This window comes from Prinia subflava, chromosome 6, assembly GCF_021018805.1.
Source record: "Prinia subflava isolate CZ2003 ecotype Zambia chromosome 6, Cam_Psub_1.2, whole genome shotgun sequence".
NCBI lineage: Eukaryota > Metazoa > Chordata > Aves > Passeriformes > Cisticolidae > Prinia > Prinia subflava.
The window spans coordinates 12,469,329-12,488,055 of record NC_086252.1 but is presented as its reverse complement, the minus strand read 5'-3'; the positions used below and the strand labels follow the sequence as shown (position 1 = coordinate 12,488,055).

At 44.2% G+C, this 18,727-nt stretch overlaps 1 protein-coding gene and 1 long non-coding RNA gene across 3 annotated transcripts in view; one reads left to right on the top strand and one right to left on the bottom strand.

Annotated features, from left to right (window-relative positions):
• The window catches only part of LOC134552039 (uncharacterized), a 131,912-nt gene extending 121,982 nt beyond the window's left edge, over positions 1 to 9,930 (top strand). The window contains exons 4-5 of one of the 2 annotated variants that reach the window (XR_010080747.1): positions 4,484 to 6,021; positions 9,443 to 9,930. This is a non-coding gene — a long non-coding RNA (uncharacterized LOC134552039). Of the gene's footprint in view, positions 1 to 4,483; positions 7,666 to 9,442 lie in introns of those variants that run through there. The other variant, XR_010080746.1, reaches the window with a different exon arrangement.
• The window catches only part of CDK15 (cyclin dependent kinase 15), a 35,484-nt gene continuing 24,425 nt past the window's right edge, over positions 7,669 to 18,727 (bottom strand). The window contains exons 10-12 of the mRNA XM_063400283.1: positions 16,499 to 16,547; positions 13,784 to 13,923; positions 7,669 to 7,794 (exon numbers count right to left, since the gene is read on the bottom strand). Coding sequence (XP_063256353.1) covers positions 7,685 to 7,794; positions 13,784 to 13,923; positions 16,499 to 16,547 — 299 coding nt within the window. The 3' untranslated portion in view covers positions 7,669 to 7,684. The remainder of the gene's footprint in view (positions 7,795 to 13,783; positions 13,924 to 16,498; positions 16,548 to 18,727) is intronic.

Below are 18,727 nucleotides of genomic sequence, written 5' to 3'. Positions count from 1 at the left end.
AGGGTTGGATCCAGACCCAGAGCCCCAGAGTCCCTGTTTTCTTGCTGCCAGGAGCACTAGTTTTGCCTTACTTGTTTGACTAGGAATGAATGGGACTGGCTTGGTTTTCTTGCAGACTGGTTTTACTTTGCCTCATTATAAACTTCACCATGTACTGTCCTTTCCCCTGCCTTATCTCCCATCTCCTTCAAGGGCAACGCTGGAATGTAAGAGGGGTGCTTTTGCTGGGAGCTGTTGTGAGCTGAGAGGACAGGCAAAAGTGACCCTTCATCCTGCTTGGTGTTTCAAACAGCTTCCGCCTGCGGGGAGGGGATGTACTGAGAATGTGTGAGAGAAAACACTGAAAAGGGAAAAAAGGCACAAAAAGGGAGGAGAAAAAAAGTACAGCAAGGAAGCTAGAGACAAACTTCAAGTTGTGGATTATTTCTCACCCAGGCTCTAATTAGGAAGCCTCTTATGGGACTGTGAGGCTGTCAGGCTGCCAAATGTCAGCGTGTTTATCGGAGATCAGGCGAGTCTCTTGTCTGCAGCAGTGTTTGGTGCCGTGATCCTCCTGGGTCCTTCGAGCTGTGACTCACTCGGCACTGGCACCCCCGGGGGCTTCGAGGCGCAGTGGAGGGCTCCTTCTTCTCTCTTAAAAACTCAAAAATAAGCCCTTTCCTGGGATTTGGCCTCTTCATGCTGGTTCTGCATGGAGCGGGTTAACCACACGGTGCAGAGCAGCTTCAGCATATGTGACTCAGATTCCCAGGGAAATCCCCAGCTTATCTGATGGAGCCTGTTAGTCTGCTAATTGAATAAGCTCCTATTAAAAGTGCAATGTTTTTTAATGACTGCTAACAACGGGTCAGAATCTGATCTGCTCTTTTCGCTTGGGATGGTTTTTGCTGCCCAGCCCCTGAGTGCAGCCGGGCAGCCGCCCCAGCCCCGCTGCCCCAGCAGAACTCCAGGGCTTTAGGGGAGCGGGTGAGCCACGGGCCACTGTATCAGGCAGGAAGCTTTCATTTGGGATCTTTGGGAAGAGGCAGAACGCAGTGCAGCCAGCAGAGGAAAGCATTTGCTGGGAGGCTACCAAGGATTTCATGTAACGTAATTGCTGCGAATATTTTTTACGTGATTCGAGCCGTGCTCTGAGCAATTAACTTTCCCGGTGTTGAAATCAGGTTGATTTGTTGATTCTGCACATAAGATATTGTCTGTGTCTGCCTAGGAAAATGTTGTGTGTGGCTCTGCATAGGCACATTCAAACCCTGATTTTAATTAGAATGGTGTGTATAATATCTGTATCTCCTTTTTCTCAAAAGGAATTGCCTTTGAGAAGGTATTTGCCTAACAGGAATTTTTTTTAAAATGCGATTAGCATTTAAAGTTAACTTAGTTAGGTTCCAGGGTACTTCCAAAGGAGACCATAACACCTCCGATTTCAGCTAGGCTCAGGGTGGGGTTGAGCTCTTTCTCATGACCCTGTGACCACATTTGCCTTCCTCTTCTTACCTGAAATTCCCAGTGGGTTACCCAAGCCTACATGACATCAGAACCATGACAAGTTCTCTAATAAGAAGACTTTATTTTGTTTCTTCTTGCAAGCCAGGAATGAGACGTGACCACCTTCAGCCCCACACATCTCCACACGTACTCAGTTCCCTCGTGTCCTTCTTGCTTTTTCTCCTAGGAAAGTTCCTATTAAAACGCAGGAGCTTCTTTTAGGAGGTCCCACACACTCACACTGGCACTGAGCTGCTGCTTTAAAAGTTTCATGGCAACCCGTAAGTTGTGTTTTTTTCCACACAGTAACAATAACGAAGTGTCAAAAATCTCAAGTTGCTGTTATCAGAGGCAGAGTCTAAACCCCATTTCTCAGCCTGTTTTCTATTCCCCACTCCTGAGTTGTCAGATGCTGTGACATGGCTCCATCACACCACGACTAGCAGTCCCAACAAACAGAAAATGATTTCCAACTGGCAAACACGCTGTTTACTTTCCAGAAAAATTGCACTTTCCCATCTGACAGCTGATCAAGGGATCTCCTGCTGCTGTCAGCATGAAGAAGTGTTTAAACACAGGGATGGAAGTTTAAACATTTTCTCATTATCACAGAATAAAAAAAAATTAAAAAATAATAAAAAATAAAGGCATTGAGTCTGTGCGACCACCTGCTGTGGCAGTAATGAAGCGATGTCACATGACCAGCCGGCGGGGACTTTTATCTCTGCCCCAATATCATTACTGAAGTGACACCTGTCACATGACCCGCATCAGCGCTTTCATCTGGGCTCCCCAAATGCAGCTCTGCCTTGTGAGGGGGATTTTCCTGGCATTTCCCTCCCCCACACACACTTTAAAGAGCATTGCCCACTTGCACCGTTACAGACAGGGGCTTGCTAGTTTTAAAGGCCTTGGATCTTTTCTTGGGCACATGTAATTTGGCCAACAAACTTGCTCCAGGCTGAAACAAAACAGAATCCTGGCCTGGGAAAGAAGTTATTTCATTTACTTCCAGATGTTTTTAAAGCAAATATTTAAGTCTGATGTTAAATTCTCTTTACATAAAGGAGGATGTTAAAGGATTTCTCAAAAACCTCAGATTTGGTTTTGTTTTTTCATTAGGTGGTGAGAAGAAACAGTTTGATGACCCTTAAGCACAATGATCTCCATTTACATGCACTTTATAAACTCTCACCTGCTTTACCAAAGCATCCTGCCCTTGCCAAAAGAAAGTATTTTCTCGGAAAAAAAAAAAGGAAAGGCCAGTCCTGCACCTCTCTGCCAATGTCTGGGACTTTTTGTGAGGTTTTCAACAGCAGACATTTGGATTTGAGAGGGGCCCACATAAATTACAGCAGTACTGGGTACTTACTTGCCAAAACCCATCCAGTTATTATCTCAAAACAACATCAGACATTCAAATGTGACAGGGAAGGATCACCCCACAGGAACTGCATGTGAGCAGGCTGGAGATAAGAGAAGATGAACTTTATGGATTTTTCCACCTCCTCCTTCCCTACTCCACACTCATCCATGAATGAAGTCTGGTACTTTTCTCTCTGCATAATCTGATTCAGCTCACTAAAACAATGAAAAACTAACTCAGCAAAGGAGTTCATAGTCTTCCATCTGTTTAGTGAAGAAATCAGTTCTTCAAGGGCTTACAAAGCCAGAGAGAAAAAGAGAAAGACTGTAAAGCTTGAAGCAGGGAGAGCCATGGGGGAGGAAGAACTGCCTTTTTGGGTAGCACTAACAGTACATGAATTCAGACATGTTTCTTGTTAGCTACTCTTTCTGACTCATTATTACACCACATCCATTTTCCCCGAAAGCTGTTGCCCTAGAGATTGTGTAGGCCAGGGGATGGAGAATCTACTGAGCTCAGTAGTCCTGATGTAAGCTGAGTGGAGGAGAGGAGTGGTTCAGAGTCACTTTCTCTCTGATCTGGCATGTTTCAGGCATCGTGCCTACAACGTTGAGTTAATGAACAGAAGACTGCTGGGTTGCAGCATATCCAGAGTCTTCCTGCCTTTCTGCCCCTCTAGATACAGAACTAAAAGGTATCATTTGACTCTGGCAATTTAGCATATGCCTAAATTTAGCAATGGCATGGCTATTATGGGGTGGCAGCTATGTAAAACAGCAAAGCCATTCTGTCCCACTGCTCCAGGGCAGAAGAAATTTACAATTGATGCTCTGGATAGACCATGAGGAAAAGTGACTCAGTTCTCATCATTAGATCCCTCACTGCCCATGCATAACAAATCCTTTCACTTAATGCATCTTGAGCATTTAGTTGCTCTCAATCAGGAGCAGACACTCAGCCACAACCATCCCACTGCAGGCCCTGGGGATCCTGCTTCTTCACTGCTCTTAGTCCAGACATCTCCAAGAATGCAAAAGGAATGCAAACCAGCCCCTGTCCCAACTTGGGTATCATGTACAGCTGCTCTGTTCAGTATTGCAAAGGGAGGTCAGGTCAGTGAGAGGGGCTGATGTTTGGGAGATCCAAGTCCATGCAGTCTAGAGGTGGAAAGACTTTGCGGACATAGCTTGCCTTTTCATCAAGGCTGAGAATTTTAAGGAACATAACCTTAGGAAAATCTTGTCGTCGTAATTGAGCAGTGCCTATAGTCTATGTCGCATTTTAATGTAGCTAATCTATGCATTCCTGAAATTATGTCTGTAGCAAGGGCAAAGGGGAACATAAACAGTTGTGCTGCTTCCTGCCCAGATCTGCAGTGTGTGTTTGGTAAACGATGGACTGGAGCGGGCCGGAGATGCAGCTCTCCTACACGAAAACTCAACTTTCAGCTGTTTATGGCTGCCAACCATAGCTCCTTGACTGCTTTTGTTCCAGTGCCTCAATGCTCTGCATAATTCTTGCTCAGAGTAAGTTCTCCCAGTCATGCTAGTGACACTACTCAGATAAATAAAAATATTCAAGAAGGTTTGTATGTCTGCACCTCAGTGATTTATCTTGGTCTTTTCTTTCCAGATGTGTCATAAAGTTACACCAAGGCTACTGGTTGCTATGTCCCAGAGCTGAGAAGAAGTATCCAAGATAACTAAAACCAAGCAGATTAGTACTTGAACACAGTCAATTACTTGCTTTCTCAATTCTTCCAGGAAGAATTCTATAAGAAATTTCACAGCTACTGCAGTTGGGAAAGAGGTCTCTGATTTCCCCATGTATCCCCATCAGCACTCGCCTCAGATTAGTTTTCCTTCTCATAGTCTGTCAGCAGCCTTGAGATCAAGGAGATTAAAACACTGTGGAAACTCTTCAATGATCCAGGACTCTCTGCAACAGCTGGACCAAAAATGGACTGCATTTGGCTGCATCTTAATTCTCTGCCATCTCCCCTCTGCTCACCAACACCTGCACGCATTTGGGATGCTGTATAAGACCCCTGAATGCAGCTCTAAGCAACCAGTCTGCAATGCACATGTCTGATGCTCTGCTGGTGTGGAACCAGTATGCTGGTAATCCTGTTAGTAATGGCAGAAGCTCTCTCTAGGAAATTATAACAAATAGTCTTAAACAATTCCTTTTGTTGACAACTCTATCCAAGAAACCATCTTCCCTGGAGACTTCACTCAACTTTTTACTAATCCCCTCCTTCCCTCAGGAGCTCTTTTGTTGAAGGAGATTGTAGGCATACCCCAGGAATGACAGGTCTCTGTAAGCCTTGGAGGAGACTCTACATTCTTTCAATTGTCAGTCCCCATCTGTCCTGTTTGTACATCGATCTTCTGGTCCAGGGAACTCTCTATTAAGTGACACATGGCTGAGTATATTCTGCAAGTCCAGTGTCCAGACTGTGCCGTTACATCTTCGTTGCCAAGTCAATCCTTCTGACATTGCTTTCTGAAAAACAAAAGGCAGGACATCTGCACAATTTCATTCTCTTCTACTGAAAGGTGACTTTTAAAAACACACACCCCACCCCTCAAACTGTGTCCTTGTTTTATAATCTCAAAGATTTTTCTCCATTTTTTCAACATAAGGAGTTATTTCAAAGGTCCTTGGTGTAAGGGAGGGAACAATCTGCCCCTATGGCAGAGGAATTCTATTAGGGTAAAAATCCATGGCCTAAGTCCTGAATCAAAAAGAAAAATAAATCCCAGTTATAAATATTCTGCAGAGCTAGGGCCTTCAGTCACTCTGCTTGTTAAAAGTTGGTTTAAATCAGGCTCTTCTCTTCCTCAAGATTCAACTACCCTTAGCTGGTACAGTATCACATACATGTAGGAGGCACAGCATTATCTGAATATTTATTTTGAGATCCAGAATGAGACAGTAGCAGATTCCAATGACCCATATGTTCCTCCTCAGCAGGTAGAGGGAAATTGGTGGGTGGAATAGGGTAGAATATGGGTGGAGTGTTGGCATGGAGTATATATCACCCTGGGACAGACGACTGACAGTACCTCATCTTTTCCTGAAACCAGAAGGAGAACAAGGAGGAGTCTGTGGTGATGTTTTGTCCCTTACTGTTTTGCTCTGAGCCCATGGATTCAAGATGGAGCCTGGTATGTTTAGTTTTTTGGTTTTGTCTATTTTTGGAACTTAAGTTGGCAAATGAAGGAAGGCTGGCCAGTTTCATTATGTTCCCAGGAAATTCCATTCTCTCATGTGCCAGCATGAGGCTGTTGTGCTTTAGATGCCTATCTACCTCTCATTAGATTTGAAAAAGCATACAGAACCCCATGCTTTCCATTGGTAGCCTATTAAAATGACAAAAAAATTACTGTTTCATTTATAGCCTTGCTTGCATGTCTGTATCCAGATGCCTTTTTTAAAAAGAGAATTAATAATATGAACACCATCACATAAAGAATGTTTTCCAGCAATGAACTGCATGAGAAAACTTGACTTGACATTTAACCTTGTTTAGTATGTTTTGTAAGCAGCTAAAATAAAGGGACACAATCATTTTGAGACCAGGTTAACATATAGAAAAATGTTTAAGAGTTTCTCCTACTAGTTGCAAGTTTTCACTATTTTAAATGATATATTAGTGAAATGCTCTCGAAATTTAAAATGGGCCAAATCCAAGTTCATTGACCACTGATGCATGAGTGCCCTCCTCAAGTGAGTTGTCCCAGAAGCCTTAGTGGAACTGACAGCCAGCTTTTCTGGCAGGATTAGCTCCTCTGATCACAGAGAGGGCACAGCCGTCCTGTCTGCACTCAGCTGAGCAGGTGAGCAGGGGAGGTATTCAGGCTGCTTCCAAAACCCCATCTGGTCACAGCGCCGCCAATGTAGATCTTTCTTTAAAGGATTCCAGGCCTCTCTGCCTGCTGCTGTCTACATGAAGGGGTAGAGAGAGGCTGTGAGACTAGGCTCTGATGCTGGGACCTGATCCTATAGCAGGTACACGCCATCCACATGCATCTGAAAGCACAGATGGGTAGCTGAGGTGTATCCTGCTATCCTAAGGTTGCCTCTTAGCTTGGCAGACAATAGGACAGTCAAACTGATTTGGCCTCAGAATCAGTTTCCAGGTCTGCCCTGCATGCACAGACCCGGCGGTGACACTGACAGAACACACGCTGCTAACAAATGCACAAAGTAAACAAAGAGACAGGATATAATAAAAGGATATTTTCTGGTAATTTCTTTCAATAACAGTGATTTTAAGTGAGCTTTTGGTCTTCTGTAACAAAAAGATGAAAAATATTTATGCAGAAGCATTATTTTGAAGTGTGACAATAAAGCAGTGATTAATTAAAACCAAGGATATTACAAGATAAGGAGATTTTGTCTAGCTCTGCTCAGATTCCAGTGTGTGTGAAATCAAAACAAGTAAGCTATGAAATGTGAACTCAGTAGGCAAGGACAAAGGAGAACAAAGCAATTTGGTCAGTTTAAGCAATGGGGAAATGAAGCAATACTTTGACTGGGGAGGCATTGGAGGAAAGGGCACTGGTCTGAGACTTGGCAATATGACAAAACAAATCCAAACCTCCCATGATACCACTGAACATTGTTCACTGGGAGCCACTGGCTTGCTGATCTCTTCTCTCTAAATGTGAGATTTCCCACACTGGAATGTGGTCATCCAGCCCTGAGTATCAGATCTATTTTCCCACCTTCAATACGTGTAGGAATTCATGTGCTAAGGGTGATGGCAGCAGCTTTGACAACGGCAACTGCACACTTACCCAAGAATTACTCAATCATCCATGATTTCTACCAAAACATGCTCGAACCTCCCGAGACATGGCCTTTTCGGTAAGAAGCAAACAGGTCACAGATTTCAGGTTGCAGTCTCACCCCTGGAACTGTGAACACTGATTGTCCTGTGGAAAAATCAGGTTAAAGAGAAAGCTGCAAAAGGGTCCTTTTCCTTCATTGTGCTTCTTTCCTAATGCTCTCCTGTGACATTAGCCACAAGATAAACTAATTCAGGATACTATTTCTCACAGCGGCATTCCTTCTGATTGTTTTGGGAAAATTATTTCTTTAATCTAGACACTCTTCTCTAGAAATCTCATCTGCAGTTTCTTTTCTTTTTTCTTTTTCTTTTTCTTTTTCTTGGAGCAACCAGCAAAATACTATTTGGTAGAACAGTGGTAGGAATGCAACCCACTAATCAAAAGGATTCAGATGGATCCGCGCACTGCCAAGCTCTCTCCTTCCCACCCAGCAGAGGGGAAAAAAAGAAAAAGAAAAAAGAGATAGAGCGAAGGCACAGAGCTTCTCTCCTTCAGCAATCTCACAAATGCAAAACCTTCCACTCCAGTGACTCCTCATTAACTTACCAAATCTGACAGTCTAATTATCGTAGCTGCTTCACGCTTAGAATAAATAAATACCAAAGTGGGTGTTTAAAGAAATTGAGCAGTGAAATTCAGTCATCTAGACAGTCAATAGAGAGTTTATTTTAAATTTTTATATTCTTATATATTTATATCATTTTAAGAAAGATAATGAGATAGTTGTCTTTCAGGCTAATTGAGTTCCTATGCTCATGGTTGCTTGCTGTCACAATCTCAAACTTAGCTTTAACTTTCATGCCTTACAAACCTGATCACTACCTCCCCATTTACTCTTTTCTGCTGATAACTGGGTGAAGTCAGAAGTGCACCTGAGGATGGGAAACGACTATGTGAGACTTCCAGGCTGGATGTCTTTCACAGCAAACAACACAACTAAATCTTTTCAGATTTGCATTTAAGAGTGTTAAAGGGAAAATGGAAGTTAAGAAAACCTCAGCTATAACTTGCAATTAGACAAAATACAGAAAAACATCTGCTAACCTCTGATGCAATAGTGTCTGCCTCCATGAACGGTATTAACAGCACTCCCCCCAGGAGTGGTTTGTCTCCCTGAACAATAAGACCTTTATAGAGATTCTCTGGCCTGAGATCAATGGGAGTCAGAGCATTTGATCCCTGACTGTAGGACTTTGTTTCCACAAGTCATGTGGGCCAAACTTTGCGCCAGTTGCTTTTGCAAAAGCAGGACCTGGGGAGTGAGCAAAGAAAATTTTCCTTCTTTTCCCATCTTCCCCTTTGCCCTGTGCTCCTAAACAGTGCCCAGCACAATGCCTGCTCCAGCACAGCATACAGGGAAGAGCTTTAAAATGGCAACATAAAGTGCAGTCCTGTACACTTGGCAAGCATCTGCTGTGATGTTGCAACAGCTCTTTCCTAGGGTGGTGGCTTAATGACAGAATACAAAACTTTAATGTCCTGTCCAGTAAGAAGGCAAGATCTTTCATCACTGTGGGGATCACACCAGGTGACGTGAGGGGTGGTATTCCTGAGTCAAGGGAAGATTTGTTTTATCACCTCACAGATAAGAATGCTTCTGGCTTAGAGAGGCAGCTGATTTCCTGCTCATCACCAGTGTCCTGGGTTGAGAAATGTAACCAAAAATGTGCATTGTATCTTCATCTGTTGAAGTTGGTTGGGAGATATTGTTCCTTATCTCTTGTAACTCTAGGGGTGGAATGAGGGGAGATGCCCTCTGTTAATGGGACACCTGATAACACCAGATAAGGCAGGGCCTTCTTATCTCTTCCTCCACCCATCCTCCTCTGAGGGACATCCCCTGTGAATGGGCCATTGAAGGCTCTCACATGACTGATAACATCACCTCATTCCATTGGGAGATGCTGCACCCAGTGGGAGGAGCCAAAGCCTTTCCACCAGGATAAAACCAGCAATTCCAAACACCAGGGGAGCCTATTTCCACTGGATTCCCAGAGAATGACTGGACTTCTTGAGGCTCATCTCTACTTCAACAGGGCCACAGCTATCACTGTGGGAGGACTCACTTCGGGCTGCTTCCAACACCCTGACCAACAGAGTGTCAGGTTTGCATTCTGACTCTGTCAGTGGTCCTTTGTACTATTGCATTTGTCTTATTTTATTTTTATTTTATTGTTGTCTTTCTTGTTGTTTGTTTTCTCTCTATTAAATTGTATTTCTGACTTGGAGTCTCACTGGCTTTGCTTTCAAACCAGCACAACCAGCTTTGGTGTATTCCTGTATTAAGACACATTATAAACCAGATTCATACACCTGGTAGGAACTTTCTAGGTGTCTGTATCTGACTTGCAGTGAAGGATATCTATTTGCTATGTACACAGGTCACAAAGCAGAGTGGTAAAAAGAAAAATCAAGTGACACTATAAACCTTTTAGCTACGTAGGAGAACCTAGGGAAACCAGCCAAACCAAACAAGGGGTCATGAAATCCAGCTCTTCTTTATATGTACCCTGCCATAACGTTTGCTGGTTAATCCCAACAGTAATGGGATTTCTGGTAGGCAATGGCTTGCAGCCTTAACCTCCTCATTGCCCACGCTTGCTTACTTGCTTTGTCTTAGTTTAGACGCAACAGACATTAAAATGACTGTCAACATCGAGCCTCCCTCCTCCTCCTTGTCTCTGAAAGGCTGACTAGTGGGCTGTTCCAGGAGAAATGGTACAGTGTCTTCATCACCTGGTGCACTGGTTTTGTGTTGCTGGGAGAGGTAACAATTAGAGACCAATTGTACCCCAAAAGAGCAAGTACCTCCTAGTCAAAGCCAGGATCACATCCATGCAACACACAATCCTTCTCATGGAGCATGTACAGGAATTTACTAGCTGCTGTGCTGGGGGTACATTCCTCAGCACAGGACTGAATGTCTCCTACGCTGAGAGAAAGGTCTCTACTGAGACTGGACATTGGTCCAGTGGGGAAAGGATCTGAGCTGCCAGCTCAGGCCTCCCTGGCCCCTGTGCCTGTGTGGTTTGGCCAGAACTCTTCTTGCAGTGTGTTTTCTTGGGAATGCACTGTTGATAACCCCAAATCCCACTGCTTACCATCCCTGCTTGCAAGCCTGCTCTAAAGCATCGGAGGGCAAAAGAGAGGGAAAATAACCCAAATCTATAACTAAGAATAATAAGCTGCAATTGTTACTGTGGCTGACCTGTCAGACAACAGAGTGAGATACCTCCTCAGAAGGCCCTTTGCACTTCAGGACTGACAATGAGTCGAGAGCACAGCTCATGCTTTCCTGATTCAAGGATCTCATCTTTCTTCCAGGAGGGATTAATTGGACAGAAAACATTCTGCTTTAACAGGTGGCAAAGGGTTAGACTGAAGTTTTATCAGAGCTGCTGTAGTGCAGGGCTGCACTGCACAAAGATAATTGTCTCAGGATTGGCTCCGGCCAGAAAAAGGACAGCAAATGCTCCGGTTTTACAAAAGGTCATCACTGCCACCCCTTAGGCTACTAGTCACACTGAAGGGAAGCTGAAGAAACCCCTGCACCTCTCTCTGGTTTTATATCCAGAGGTGTCGGTGGCACATGTAGGATTAAATGCACTATGATGATGAGCAAGGTTTGAACCCGGGCCTCAATAATCCCCTCCTGGAGCCAGAGGCACAGGAGTGAGCAGCTGTAGGTGAGGCCCATCTGTGGGCCAGCCCCACTGGCTGAGGACAGTCTTCTTCCTCCCTTAGAGCACAGGCTGCTCCTTTTTCTAGCACTTTGCTCTCAGGTGAGCATAGCAACAGCAACCTGTTCCACTCTCTAGGAGCTGGCCACTGGGAAGTAAAGAGCCCTGTGCTCCCTCTCCCCCTTCCCAGGGGCAGCAGCCGGCCTCTAATCATTAACATTCCCCCTAGTAATCAGGAATGTGCTATTTGGAGGAGTACTTAACTTCGAAACAGTGATTTCTCCAATTATTTTTCACCAGGAACTGACCTTTGAAAAACATTCTCTGTTTTTCAAGCTTCCAGCTTGTCATAACAACTTATAAAAAGGACAGTTATGGATACAATTTTTTAATAAAAACAGAGAATAATTTCTTATGAGAATCTTTTAGTTTTTCAAATGTTGTTTTCCTCTTACTCTCTCACACACCTTGGGATCAACCTCCTCTTCTTTCACCTTTCATCTCCAGATCATTCTTTGCCCTTCTGCTTTAACTTTCCCCTTCACAGGATAGTAACTAATAGCCAGCATCCTCCAGAACAAAGTAGGAACAGAATATATTTAAAATCTGCCCTCTTATCATAGCAACAAGAATTTTAAAACGATACAGTTAAATTCCAAAATAGTGTTATGCCAAAGTGACACAAGAGAGAAAATGTCTTAAACAATTATGGCAATAGGAATGGCTACATGGGGAATTATTCAGAATTGTCTAAATTTTGCAGGCTTAATGAGTCACTCATGAATATGGTCTTGCATGATCATACTGTACTTTTTTCAGCCCTGTGCACTTTGATTCTGTTCTCAACACATTGGTTGCTATGATAACGCCATGCAATTTCCTGTCCACAAGGTACTTCTTGCTGCAATATGGGCGATAATAAATACGGGCTGGTGCCTAGACCCAGGTGAAATGAATCTGTCCCCTTGCTGGCAGCACATCGGAGAGATTGACACATTGTGCCAATCTGTTTTCTCATTCCTTCTATTTCTCCTCACTCTCTCCCTTTCTCTCACACTGTCTGTCTCTGTACCTGTTTTTTTCCACTCTCTCTCTCTCCCTCTCTCTCTCAGCACTGACACTTTCATCTTCTCCCTTGGGGATTGGAGATGTCACTGCGGGAAGTGCTTGTCCGCCTCTCTGGCAGCAGCAGAGCCCTGTGGCTTTGACAAACCTCATTTAATTGGGAGGAAGCCAGGAGGGTTTGAAAGAACTGAAACATCCACGAAACTCCTTTTATCAGGCATAATTTAAACTCTGCATGGAAAAAACCCTATATGTATAAAGAAAAGTCAACTTCCCTCCTGCTGTGCGTGCTCCCCTCCTCCCCCCCCGGCACAGGCAGGCTCCTGCGAGATTCCATCTTTTCATTTTTCTAAAAGTGTCAAAGTAGATTTGTGCTCTGTGGCTGGGTGAACAGAAAAGGAATGCAGATGTCTCTCACTCAAGCACATACACACACAGAGCACCTTCTGAAGGGCAGCAGTTTGGGGGATTGGGAGAGATGCTAGCTGGCAGCTCTTCCACTTGGGATGTGTCGCAGGAGCCAGAAATTTGGTTTTCCAATAGCTTGACAACACACTCCATAAAGGCTTTTTCTTAATTGCCCCTCATGTTAAAAAACACTACCAGACTAACTAGGGTACAGGGTGCCCAGGAGGCAACAGGGAATGCAAGGTCCCTTTGGCCTGCAGCCCAACAGAAGGGAGCTTTTCCTACTGAGGAGCAGAACTGCAGCTTGAGAAACCCTGTGTTTATTGTCTGCTCAGGCCAGGAGAGGCACAACTGTGAGTGCAGCTGTGTACTTGAGAGAAGGGAGCAAGGGAAGAAGAAAATAAAGCAGGTAAAACTGAGGGAGAGCTGGTGTGACAGGGTACAAGGAACAGCTGTCTCAACATCAAAAGGGAGCGGGAGGAGCAGTCCAAGGGAACTGGGGCTAGCACACCCTGCTGAGCAGATGGGAATTCAGGACATCAGGAGGGACCGGTGGGTGAGTTACACTGAACACACAGTGTGAGCTGGGGAGGTGTCCAGGCCCTTGGCATTACAGAATGGGGGGAGATGACCTGTCAGAGCATACACACCTCTGCTTTGCAGATGGACCGTGGCAGCAGCCCATCAAGGTCCCCTTCTAGTATTAACACAGTGGTCAAGTTGAAGAAAACAGAAAAACAGGTTGTCAAATTTGCCACAGGGTGTAAACTTTGCAGCATATAGGAGCGGGAAGGGAGTGCAGACAGAAAAGAGAGACATCTGGGTGAATAGCAGAGACTTTCAAAATAGAGAGGAAACTCACAGTAAACAGCATGTGCAGCAGCTCTTTCGTGGTGAGATGAAATTCAGAGTTAACTTACCAGCAGGAACCTGGTAGAGCTGAAGAGGCAGAGGGCTGAAGAAGCCATGAAGAAGCGCATCTTGTGCAGAGATTCGGCCTCGAGGGAAGGCTGTGAGCATCCTGGAGGCCAAATTCTCTGCTGCTGGCATCCTGCTCATCCTAGGAAAACAGAAGACAAAATTGCACAGGAGATGAGGACGAGCCAGAAAGCTGGAACCAGAACATGACCCAGCCCTTCTCAGCTTGAGGCTAAAATAGTGGAGGGACACAGGGGAGCTGGATAAACCCACCCCAGCTATATAGCTTTTCAGGACGTTTGCTTTTCCATCTGAGTTTGACTGTGTTGGGGTATATGCATCCAGGATTTCAGCTCAAACTCATTTTACAGACAAATTTTGAAAACAAATTTCTGTGTTTGAAAAAGAAGGTTGTAAGTGAAAGGGGAAATGATGTTGAGGAGACTATATTTTACATGTTGTAACTTGTCCCAGTTTACAGTGACAATCCAAATGTAGAAAATAATGTGACTGGCCCACTGACAAGAATAGAGGTCAAACCTAATAAGCCTAAAGAAAATACCATTTCCTCTTCTTCTACCTCAGTACCCGTAGTGCAGCTGGTTGTAAAACGTGTTGGGGATTCACAGAGAAGAAACTGTTTCTCAGGATGAGTGCTTAAAATAAATGTAATACACATATGCTCCATGCCCAGCAAACACCAATGCCAAGTGGCTGCTCTCTAGAGGAGCACACAGCTGGGGACAAGGAAGTGAAAGAGCAAAAACAAACCAACAAGGAAACAAATAAAAACAATCATTTAGTTTTACAGCTTTTTCTTTGTTTGTTTGTTCTGACCACATTTCAGCTTCAGAGCATGGCCTGTTGTGCTTCCTCCCTTGGCCCCCAGCAGTGTTTCCCCTCCAAGTGACATCAGGGGCTGGGATCCCCCTGCCCCTGCTCTCCCTCTCCCTATACAGGACATTCAGCATACTGGCATTTTTGTTTTGAGGAGATAACATGTAAAATACAAAGGAAGAGGAAAAAACACCAAGACAGGAGGAGAGAAAGAGACCCTGAGAAACAAATCTGTAGACGGTATCTGGCCTCACTGTGGTAGATAACTGTTGAATTTTCACCTCCAGCAAAACAGTTCAAGCCCCTGCTTCCCTAGGGACCAGGGCTGGGACAGGGAGCCAAAGCATCCAGCCTGAGGCCTCGTGCTGGAGCTGCATGACAGGCTGCCCCTGCCATGGCAGGGTCTCACTGGAGACCTTCCGCCCCCTCAGTCCCTGCTGCTGCAGGCTCCCGCTCTGGGCAGTGACACAGCTCAGCGCTTCCCACCATGGCTCAGGCTTCCTGGTGGTGGCCAAGCTCTGTGCAGAGCTCCCCTTTGATTTCTTAATTGTCCATGCAGAGTCATGGGTGAGCAGTCTGCAGGAAGCAGCTCTCTCCTTCTCCCAAGCTCAGCATTCCAAGGCAGTTATTTGGCCGTGGCAGCACCAGGACTTCAGGGCAGAGCTGGGGCTGGCCCACATGCAGCCCAGAGCTCTGCCACAGAGGTGCTAGGCCAGCCCCTTGGTATGGCCTGTAATGGAGGCTGTCAAAGGATTATGGCCAAAAAGCAGAGGTGCAATATAGCACAGTTGCAAGGAATATACTTATTTCTTTGCTCAGGCTGAGAGAGGATTTGTTCTGTTCCAGGACCTGCATTATAAGGGTTTGGGACATATTGAGCTTTCTGTGTTTCTCAAGCTGTGACAATGGCTGGCATTTCAGTAACCTGTGCTTGGCTGAAAACTTTAGCATGTTTGTTCAGCCATTTAGAACAGCATCTGGGAAATCCTGCTCTGAAGGGCAGCACACTCCCCTCCTAGCAGGGCTGGATCCCAAGCAATCAGCTGAGCAGATAATAAACAGCAATCAAAAATGTAGTTATGTCCTCAAAGGTTATTTGATTATTGACATCTTCATGTACACAATCTTCAGGACAAATCCTGTCTTGTCTTTTCCTAGTATCTATAAAACCTGCTGTGTGCTTCAGAATCAGTTCAGGGGGATTTGATTTGAACGACTCCCTCAGCTAGGTTAGGGCACTTTGATTATAAATTTTTTCACTGATACATATATATTCTGTATATGTGTGTGTGTGTGTAAATGTGCCTGAAAAAATACTCCCTTCCCTTAGCGCACTGTGTTTCAGCAGTCCTGGGGTGTCTGGTCAAGCTGTGTGTGTAACTGTGGCCTTCATTTCATAGCTTTGGCCACTAAGAATGTGATTTTTCCCCTCCTAACTAATCATAAGATTATTTCATTGTCTCGTGGAAATGCTGTCCTAGCATGTCTTCCTTACCGCTGTTGAGCAACATTCCTACAGTCTGTTTTCAAAAATGAAAATTGGGACAGTGCAAAGTCTGTCAGTCTGGGCAAGAAGGCCTGGGAAAGTACGACCTTCTCAATCGAACTGTGCCCCACAGAAAGCTGCACACAAAGTCATTGAATCACTGCTTATCTCAGAATAATCACTACTCCTCGGAGAATAATAAACCCACTATGTGTCTACCTTTGCTGCGATCTCTCAAAATCGGTTGCTTAACTGATGTTAGATCTGTTTGTTACTACAGAGCCACACTGCTCCTCCTGAGCTTGCCAAAAGAGCTCATTTCAAGTTACACGATTGCATAAAGAAACAAATAAACCCAGAGGCGATTTTGACATTGCTGTTATAGGTAGCTTACCTGTCACAGATGACTCGGAGTCTCTGAGGTCTCCTGGAAGCAATCAGTTCTAGAAAGTGTAATATGCAATCACAAGATTAAATGAAAATCAAGCCAAAACCCATTCTTTGAGTCCCTACAAAAATGTGCTCAGAATTTCAAAGGATCCTATAGAATCTATCATCTTATTATTTATAAATATACATTATTCCTATAGGACTTGAGTGCCTGCATTGATCTTAATAAAGCTGTTTGAGTTCTATAACCCTTTCCTTTCATATATCTGTGACTACAGGCCTTGGACCTCCTCCTGTTACCATGTGAGTCTTAGCTTTGACTTCAATAAAAGCAGTATCAGTCCCTAAAGCCTTCACACAAAGGAAGCAAAAAGAAGTTTGCAGGCCTGAATCCCCAGCAATTGTCTTGGCTTTCCAAGGGGCTGCTGAGCTTCACATATTGCCCCCATGGACACATGGGGCTTTTCTACATGGATGCAGCAGTAAGACTGGGGACAGAGACAAGGCACTTTGACCCCACTCTCTTCTTGCCCACAGCTCTCACCAAGTCTGTTGTTTGTCCAGTTAACCATGCTCATGGAGGCTCTGTACTCACTGATTATTGTGATCTCTGTCAGATTGGAACTTAGCAGAGTTTGAAGTTTTGTGAAGTCTGTGTTCTTGTTGATACTTTTCAAGGACATATTTCTAAACATTGTGGTAAATAGAGAGGAATACATTCCTCAAATGTTTTACTGTAAAGCATTCATTTTCTCGGGGTTAGATATGAATGAATGGCTTAAGCCTGGAAAATTTCCCCGTAGAGCTGATCAACAGAGAGATTTTCTTGCATCAGAAAGGCTGTAATTTCTACCCACCTACATTTTCCTGAGCACTGTTTCTGACAGCAGAGAATGAACAGTGGCACTCTAGTCATGGGAAGGAGAGCAGGAAGGGTGGTGTTCCAGCTCAGCCTGGACAAGCATTCCCCACAGCAGTGGGACCACCAGGAGGCAAGCACCACTGGGCTGCTGCCAGCAGACTCAGAACTCGGCTGGGGTTAATGCTGCACCCTCCAGGAGCATCTGCCCTCCCTGCCTGCCAAGAAGCACCAGGCACTTCATTCAGGGACAGGAGCTGCCTGCTGCAGTCAAACTGGGAGCCCCCTCTGCCTTTGCCTGCACACCCATTTCCAGAGTGCCAGACTGGGTCTGACCTGATACACAGACAACTTGAAAAAGTGCAAATGACTGAGCTTCCAGCCCTTGACCTTTCCAGCAGCAATCTTATACCATTAAACCAGGCAAGCAGTTAAACCTGTCTCTCACAGGGTAAGTAACAGTTCAGAATTGAATTGTTCTCCTGCACCCAAGTACTAAGGTAATACTAGAGCAGTAAATGGGAATATACCTTGGGATGGGATTCATGGCTGTTGGTGTGCCAGAGCACTGGAATATCACTAATATATAGAAGTTATGTATTAGCGTCTTGAATACTCCCTTCCCAAATAAGTCACCAAGATTGGCAGAATGTTCCTCTAGGATCATAGTAACATTTTCACTGGATCATCTTTCCTCCTTTTTGCCCTCTTGATGGTAATAAAAGTGTAGAAATAAATTACCCATATTGAGTAGAGATGTAAAGTTTCCACATAGAATAGAAGAAAAACAATTTTAAAAATTATTCAGAAAGACAAAAAATTTTTCAGTATGAGGTAGAAATTTTTGCCTCTTCACAGAGCTGGCCAAACACTTTCAGGTGCTGTAACTTTCTATCAGAAAAAATTGATTTTTGAGATTAAAACATTCTATGACAATATATCAGTTTCATGAAATATTTAATAAAAATGCCAAGATTACTTAAGTACTGTACTTTACTGAAATCTTTTAACATTAATATTCTTTAATGTGTTTAACACAGAATTTTAAAAATGCATATTCGGTTGGTAACAGCAGGACAAAATGTTTCAATGCTATCTTAGTGAAATATCACTTTGTTTTTGTGGAGTGAATTTCCAGGATCAACATTCCAAAGAGGAAATAGGATTTTCTTTACATTAGAAATAGAAATATCAGCTTGCTTACTGGCAACTGGGAGGAATACCTGAATTATAGTGTTTGCTGTCTTGAGCAAGCCTCTTGACTTAAATTTATCTTCTGTGTAACCTGGAGATTAATAATTATCTGCAAGGGATAGTGTAAGAGTCAGTGAGCCAGCTACTCCTGTCCCTGTCCAAACACATCTCTCAGTGAAG